The 8,089-nt window shown below is 56.2% G+C and overlaps 1 protein-coding gene across 8 annotated transcripts in view; it reads right to left on the bottom strand.

Moving 5' to 3' along the window:
* Positions 1–246: 246 nt before the first annotated feature.
* Positions 247–8,089, bottom strand: part of LOC102486128 (alpha-tubulin N-acetyltransferase 1) — a 21,621-nt gene continuing 13,778 nt past the window's right edge. For 4 of the 8 annotated variants that reach the window (XM_014586973.2, XM_014586978.2, XM_014586977.2 and 1 more), the window contains exons 7-11: positions 5,502–5,547; positions 5,324–5,392; positions 3,492–3,563; positions 2,796–3,039; positions 247–1,955 (exon numbers count right to left, since the gene is read on the bottom strand). In XM_014586973.2, the coding sequence (XP_014442459.1) occupies positions 1,775–1,955; positions 2,796–3,039; positions 3,492–3,563; positions 5,324–5,392; positions 5,502–5,547 (612 nt within the window). In that variant the 3' untranslated portion in view covers positions 247–1,774. Of the gene's footprint in view, positions 2,167–2,795; positions 3,040–3,491; positions 3,564–5,323; positions 5,393–5,501; positions 5,548–8,089 lie in introns of all 8 variants that reach the window. The other 4 variants (XM_006146310.3, XM_006146309.3, XM_014586975.2 and 1 more) reach the window with 4 other exon arrangements.

The raw sequence follows: 8,089 nt of genomic DNA on the forward strand, positions 1-8,089 counted from the left end.
TCGTCACTGGCAGACCTGGTAGGTGGGGAGACGGGGAGAGGGTTATCGGGGTGCCGTGGAGCAGACTCTGCAAGTCTTAGGTGCCCCGCTTTAATACACTGATAGAAGGAACGCACTCGTGCTGTGTCCAAATTAAACCCCCGCAGAGACCCGCAGGGCGAGCCCCGGAGTTGAGCCCTTAGGGAGGGGCTTATGGGCGCGTTAGGAGGGATTTGTGGGGGGGCTGGTGGCGCGTTCACAAAATGGGAGATGATGGGGAAGAGGCTACAGGAGGAGAGCTGGTGGGCATGGAGGAACCGGAGAGGAGTAAGGGAGGGCACAGGAACAGAGAGGCATGTCTCACCCTGACGGACTTCTAACCTAAGCTGAGCCCCGGCCATAGGGAGCTGAGTTCGTTCCATGCCCCGGCATGTTCCGGAGCAGCCCTGACATGTTCTTAGTTGAGGTAGCATGTTAAATGTATGGCCACGTGACTCAGATGGTCATAAAAGATTCACATACACACAAAAAAGAATTTCCTGGGCGGGGGCTGTATATGTGGCTTGGAAAACATGGTTACCCTAAGTCTGAGATACCTGAGACAGAAAGACATGGGGAGCGACGAGGCCTTTCGGGGAAGGGAGGTTGCGTCTGGAATAGGGTGACAGACTGCACTGCACCTTGACGGAGTGAGCACCTGTCTCGAGACACCCCGGGGTCTAGCGGGGCGCAGCGGGAGGAGCCCGCGGACACAGGCAGGACCTGAGATGCTGGTAAGGCCCGACGTCTCAGCAGGGCTGGCCGTGGTACAGGGCGGGCAGAGGCCACTGAGGAGAGCCAGAGGTTCCTGGAGGGCATGTGGGAGGACAGAGCCTGCCTGGAAGGGACCGGGCCATGTGGGAGGACACAGAAACTGCAGAAGAACCAGCCATGAAGGTGGGGAGGCCGACACCAGATCCTGCAAGGAAAGCGTGGCGGCTTCTCGGTGCAGTTCCTCATCTCAGAAGCGAGGAGGATGAGAACGAGAGTTCCGAGATGCCGGGAAAATGGGGGGAACACACAAAAGAGGCTGACACCTTATGGCTTTTTTTTTAGTTTTTTTTTTTCATTGAAAATGTCAGTTTAGAAAACACGAATTCACACTTTATTCAGACAACACTGAGAGGGGGAAAAGGGAGGAGGAGGTGAAGAGAGGGAGATCCTGCTCCCAAGGACTTGGGGAACACGGGGGCCGGGGTACCTGATCTACCATACATTCAGAGGGTAAGGGGCAGACTATCTACACCCAGGATCGGAGCAGGGAAGGAGGTTCTTGTTATGGAGGAGAGAGGCAGGCCAGAGGAAGAACGGTCCCCATCTCAAGACGGTCTCACAAGACAGGAGTATACAGCATCTAGCTACCGGGGAGGGACAGAGAGGAGAGGGATTCTAGGATCTAGCAGATCCGCTTTTCTTCTGAAACACGGCTAAGAGTGATCCCAAGGTACTGGCTGGGATCTCCTGCCAAAACACAAACGTCCTCGGAGAATCGGGATGTGGGGGAAACGGTGGTGTTGGTGTCTCCTTCAGAGATACCACAGTACCGATGGTTGGGGCTCCCTCACGCACACACACACATACACACGGGAACTGGAGTTTGGCAATGTCGGTCCCTGTGGGGAGCTGCAGGTCCCTGACCTACGACCTGGACTGTCTGGACACGGGCACTCGTCAGCTGGCATTGGCAGGCTGACCAAGTGTGGAGGGCAGCAAGCAGCACTCTGAGCACCACCCGGAGCTGGGGGTCTGGGTTATGCTATGGGCAGGACTCCCTAAAAGGTTTCCTAGACACAGGAAGCCCTTGGCCCTCCACGGAGTCCAGAGTCCACAGTGCGTGTGCTTCTCTAGGTGCTAAAACGAGCCGCCCAGGAGGGATCTGGCAACGGCGGGCTGTCTGTAGGAGGGTGTCGGAGCCCACGTCAGGAGAGGAGAGCTTTCTGTGGTGAGAAAGAGCTAGCAAGTGTCAGGCTGTGGGGGACCCTGACAACCCAGCTGTCCGAGAAGGGGAGAAAGGGCCCCTAGGGACTGTCAGGTTCCACTGGGTCCTGGAGGGTGCAATGGAAGAGGGGCCTCTGCTGCCCCTGGCCTCCCGGGGAGGGGAGGGGAGCTGTGGGTCAGTATCGACTCTCATCAGAGCGGGGCAGGGAGCTATGGAAGGATGGATGGATGGGAGGGCGGGAGAGGGAAAATGGGGGAGAGAGAAAAAGAGAAGTCAGAGGTGAAGAGACAGCCAGGGAGAGGATAAAGGAGATGCCCACTCCCTGCCCACTCCCTGCCTGCTGGACGCTCCTGGCCACAGGCGCTGAAGAGGAGCCAGTGGCACCCAGCTGCCAGACAGTGGCCCTTCCCCATGAGGGTCAGGCTAGGACTGCCCGATCTGAGAAGGGTGAGGCTCCCCATCGGGCGCTCGGCGTCCTCCCACCCTTCCCCTAACTCACGCTAGCACCGGGCCCCAGCTTCTACTCCTTCCCTGTCACCTCCTCGCAGAGCACTCCCGCATTCTTGCAAGGACCCCAGGCCACCCATCTTGTCTGATGTCTCTGGTGGATTCAAGTTGCCCTCTGCTGTTTCCTTCTTGTCTGTTTTAATTTGCCACAGGCTACGTGCCCCCACTGGAGGGGGACCCGTTCCCTTCTCCTCTCCTGCTGGGATCCTGGGTGAGCATACACGCGCACCCAGCAAGGTTTGCAAGCCACCCTGTGGGACCCACCCTCTGCCACTGCTAACACCTTCCTTGGCAGCCGAGGCTCCCTGGCCACTACCCCCCACCCCATTACCTGGTGCGGCGGCGCTGGGCTGGGCTGCCCCCGGGGTCGGTAGCCAGCAGGAGGCGGGCGGTGGGGTGTGGGGGGCACAGGCGCAGGGAACGCAGCAGCTCCTGCTCTGGCACGAAGGGGCGGAGGGGACCCCGTTCTGGCGAGTTCCCCAGGCTGCTGGAGCGGGGTGGTGGGTGGGCTGGAGGCGTGGCCCGACGAGGGGCCCTGTTAAGAGGCCATGGAGGCTCCACAGCTACCTTCAGAACTGGGAAAGAGAGTGAAGAGCAAGTGAGAGAAAAGGCAGCCATGAGGGAACCAGCAGTTGGCATAATGGCTATGTCGCTGGACTCCCACGTAGACAGACGACCATGGTTCGAGCCCCAGACCCGGTGGCTTAAACTCATGCCGGGCACATGTGCATGCGTGCCAAGATCCTTAGAGGACAATGGAGGAGAAGGGATTGCGGTGTGACCATCCCCCCTGGGGGGTGATTTCTCACTTTCTGTCTGTCTCTGTCTGTCTGGCGAGCGCATGCGCCCTACAGCAAAAGGCAGCCATGACAGTACAGATCGGAGCCCCAGACAAGAAGGCCGAGGGCCCCCACCCTGCCCCCGAGCACCCTCTCCCTCAGGCTCATGCTCCCAAGCAGCCTCTCCCCTCTCCCTCAGGCTCACACTCCTGTGCCCAGGCCCAGACACCCTCCCCAGCCCCTCTTACACTCTCGGTCGCTAGAGGAGTATGGCTTAATGTCGCCCTCTGCTCTCTTGGGCGGCAGCTTCCGTGCTGGAGCTGGTGGTGGAGGGGACACAGGCGAGGTGAGCGTAGGGGACACACTTTGCACCCCTCCTCCCAGCCCGTACTCCCACAACCCCAAACCTCTGCGCCCTGACAGTTCCTCCTGGAACTCCATGGCTGAAGCAGCGCGGTGGCCATGCCAGCACACCAGAAGGGACTTTGGGGGAATGCTGGAACACTTTGGAGGAGAGCCAGAAGGAGTGGGCCAAACACAGAGTTAGGGGTCCAGGGGAGACTCCGGGGCCTGGGAGATGCAGGAGAGGGTGGCCACGGGGAGGCGAGCTCTTACTGTCAGCGGGTGCTGTCAGGCCCCCCTGGGGTTCTGGGGCAGTGGAATGGTCACGGCCGGGCCAGCGAGGACCCTGAGTTTCTCTAGATGAGACGGACAAAGCCCTTGGTTAACATGGAATTGCTCTGGAGAGGTGGGGGGACCTCTCCTTCCTGCACAGATGGGAGGAGACTGGAGTTTTATTAGGGACAAAGCAAAGAGGAGGAAGAAATGTGGGCATCTGAAAAGGAGCTGTCAGTCAGTGGGAGGCTGGCATCCCATTCAACTGGGCCTGCCCCTCGGTTCTCCTCCTGCTCCCTCCCTCCCTCTCAGGAGGGTCTCCACCACGTGTGGCGACTGAGAGACCGCTCAGCGAGTTCACTTCAGCTTTGACCTCGGGGTGGCCTGGTGGCTCATGGCCCAGCAGCCCCTACCCCGTCCCTGTCCTCCTCGGTGCTCATGCCCTCTCCCAGCCTGCACGTCAGGCCCTAGGTGGGACAAGCCCGGAAACCGAAGGAGCCATGACGCAAAGCGCCTCCCAGCACCTGCAGGCGGCAGACACTGGTGACCGTACGACTGCTGTGGTTACTCGCCTCCTGCTGGGAAGGTGGGAGCTGGCCACGAAGCCGGTGCCCGAAGGGGCAGCAGGCCGTGCTGCTCTGCCTGGAGTGCCAGGGAAGAGGGAGGGCGAGCCCAGCCTGCAGGGGCCTGTGCGTGTGTCTGAGCGTGGGACGAGCATGAGCAGCATCCGAGGACCTCCTCGGTTTGCTCTCTCCACATCAGTTTGTTATTTGGTTGGAGATGAGAACATTCTGAACGTTATCTTCTAAACCTAACATTTCAACTGTAGACCAGGGACCAGCAGTTAGTGTAATGGCGATGTCTCTGGACTCCCATATAGTTGACTGCAGTTCGAGTCCCGGACCCAATGGCTTAAACTCACGTCAGGTGCGTGTGCGTGCGTGCCCAAGATCCTGAGAGGAGAGCGGAGGAGAAGGGATTGCAGTGTGGCCATCCCCCCTGGGGGTGATTTCTTGCTTTCTATCTCTCTGTCTCTTTCGCTCTGTCTTTCTGGCAAGAGGCACATACACGCCCTATAACAAAAAACTCTAAAAAAAAAAAAAACTGTCGCCCTTTCATGTCACCATTCTACTCTGGAAATGGAAGGGCCATCTGCATCTCCAGGCCCCACAGGCTGACAGAAACTTGCATGGCCGACAAAGGAAAGCAACTCCGGCCTGTCCGATGGGCCTGAACCAGTGGAAGGCTCCACTGTCAAACGGGCTCCCAGGGAGCTGGCTAGTCACAAGTCTTGCCAAGTAGAAACTCCACCGGGCTCCCACGGGGGCAGAAGCAAACGCGAGTGACTGCTGGACACGTGGGCTGCTTTACAGCTCCCCGGACTGCCCACAGACAGCACGGTACCCCACGGCCTGCGGTGAACTAGCCGGCTACACTAGTCCCACCCAGTCAATGCGGCCTTTACCAGCGGGCACAGGATCAACTGCAGCAGCCCGAGAGTGTCGAGTTGCCCTCAGAGAGGCAGCGGGGGGCCCTGTGAGGAAGGAAGTGGTGGTGCCCTCAGTGAGGGGGCACTGGGACCTGGAGTCCACCTCTCTCCCCCTCACCCACCTACATAAGCAACACGAGGGGAGAAAACTTACGATGTTGGTGGGCAAAGAAGCCTTCAAAGATCACGAAGTTGTTCACCTAGAAGACGAAGCACATGGAATATAGCTGTCCACTCATACTTGGGCACAGAACCTGGTGCTAGAAAATCCACAGTGGGGGGAGCAGCAGGTGGCATGGTGGTTAAGGCGCTGGACTCCCAAGTGGTTGATCATGGTTCGAGTCCCAGACCCGGTGGCTCGGTTTCTCACTTTCCCTCTCTCTCTGTTTCTCTCTGGTGAATACACGCACCCTACTGCAAATTTAAAAAAATAAAATGAAATCATTCTTTAAACAAACACACAAACATAGTGAGAGGAATAAATGTCAGACTTCTTGTCCTTGGTGGTAGACCCAGTCAAAAACCCAGACCCCTGGGGGCAGCAGGTGACATGGTGGTTAAGGCGCTGGATTCCCACATGGCCAGCTGCAGATCAAGTCCCAGACCCGGAGGCTTGAAAATCATACTAGGCCCATGTATACATGCCCAAAATTATTTTTTAAATTTAACTTTATTTATTTATTCATTTCTTTTAATTTGCCCAGAGAGGGACAGAAAGAGAAAGGGGGAGAAAGCTGCCAGGGCTGGGACTCGAACGGCAGTCAGCCATGTGGGACCCAGCACCCTTAATCACCACGCAGCCACCTGCCGGCCCCATACATGCCCAAAATTCTGAGAGGAGAAAAGGGAAGAGAAGGGACTGCAGCATGGCCGTCCCCCTGGGGGTGGTTTTCCACTTCCCCTCTCACTTTCTCTCTTCTGCAAGTGCACAGGCCCTATGGCAAAACTTAAAAAACAAAAACCAGACCCCAACAAGCTGCAAAGGACCTTGAATAGCCAAAACAATCTCAAAAAAGAAGGCCAAAGCTGAAGGACTTACGCTTCCTAATTTTGAAACGTATTACAAAGCTATAGTAATCAAAACAGTGGTGCCCGTGGCTCAGAGACGGACACACGGATCAGTGGGTGGACTGAGAGCCCAGAGGGAGACCCACGTGTCTACGCCAATCGGTTATTTTCTTTCTCTTTAACTGCCAAAGGGCACATGTAGTTGCTAGAGATAAAACAGACAGGGAGAAGAGGGAAAAAACCACCCACCGACGGGGCATAATCAGGCCACAATCCCTTCTCTTCCTTGTTGCCATCCCCGTTGGGTGTGCATGCACACACATGTGCCTGGTGTGTTTTTCAAGCCACCAGGGCCTGGATTTGAACCGCATCGTCGGCCACGTGACATCCAGTTTCCTTAACCACTACACCACAGAACGGGCTCCAGTTGAAATTTTTTCTAGTTTGTTTATTTCTTACATTAAAGGGACAGAGAAAGAGACAGGGAGAGAGATACCCCTATAAGGGTCTTCATGCCACCACCCACCCCCCGGCCAACCAGGGTAACTACACATGCCTGCTGTGTACGTGTCTCCCTTCAGGATGAGGACCTAGGACCTTCTCGTGTGGCTTCAGCACCATGGAAAATGACATTATTGCTGCGCCACCAGGCACGGCCTATGTCAACTGATTTTTGAGGAGGGTGCCGAGACTATGCGATAGGAAAGAACGGTCTCTTCAACACGTGGTGCTGGACACTGGCTATCCATAGGCAGGGCTACTAGTTTGGCTCTCTGCATCACAGACAAAAAAGCAACTCAAAATGTACCAGAGATCTAAATGTAAAAGCTTGAAACTATGAAACTCTCAGAAGGAAACAGGAAAATCTGCATGACTTGAATTAGGCAACAATTTGTTAAATATTACATGAAAAACACAAGCAACGAAAGGAAAAAATGGATAAACTGGACTTCATAAAAATGGAAAATTCTTAGCAATAGTAGGTGGAGTGGTGGTTGAGGCGCTGGACTGCCATGTGGCCAACCACGGTTTGAATCCCAGACCTGGTGGCTTGTTTCTCACTTTCCTCCTCTCTGTCTCTGGTCAGGTTAAAAACAATAGCTTTTCCATGCGGCCTCTGAGCGTGTGGGTTCGCCCTTCCGAGCTCCGAAAATGTGCAGATTAACCTGCGATACTTTGATTGCAGAAGGTTCAGCTGTGGACTTGGGCAGCCACAAACTCTGATGATAGGAAAAGCAGTGGCGGGCAGGCAGTCTGCGTGCAGAGTTTTCAGATGCCTTCACCTGAATGAGAAACCTGCCTGTCAGGACCTCGGATATCTGACAGCCCTAACACCAAGAGAAGTAAATGGAGAGCGAGCGAGCGAAAGTGGGACAGCAAGTCACCAGGTCCGGGACTCCACCTGCAGTTAGCCATGTGGGCGTGTCCAGCGCCCCAACCACCATGCTGCAGGGTCTGGGGGAAGGGAAAAGAAACATGGCGGTTCCTACCAGTGGGAACCTTTAGGCCTTCAGCCACCCACCACCAGTTGAACAGAAACATTGTCTCCCATTGGCCAGGACAGGATGCTATAACGCTGTGGCAACCACTCATTGGACAAGGGCCCCTATAAGAGGATGAGCAGCAATCCTTTGGGTATGACTCCCCTCCTCCCCCAGCCCCCTCACCTCTGTTCAGACCGCGGGACCTCACGCAAGAGCTTTTCACAGAATAAATCTTGTTGGTTTTGCTAAA

Source organism: Tupaia chinensis, unplaced genomic scaffold (genome assembly GCF_000334495.1).
Source record: "Tupaia chinensis unplaced genomic scaffold, TupChi_1.0 Scaffold000176_1, whole genome shotgun sequence".
Classification (NCBI taxonomy): Eukaryota; Metazoa; Chordata; class Mammalia; order Scandentia; family Tupaiidae; genus Tupaia; species Tupaia belangeri.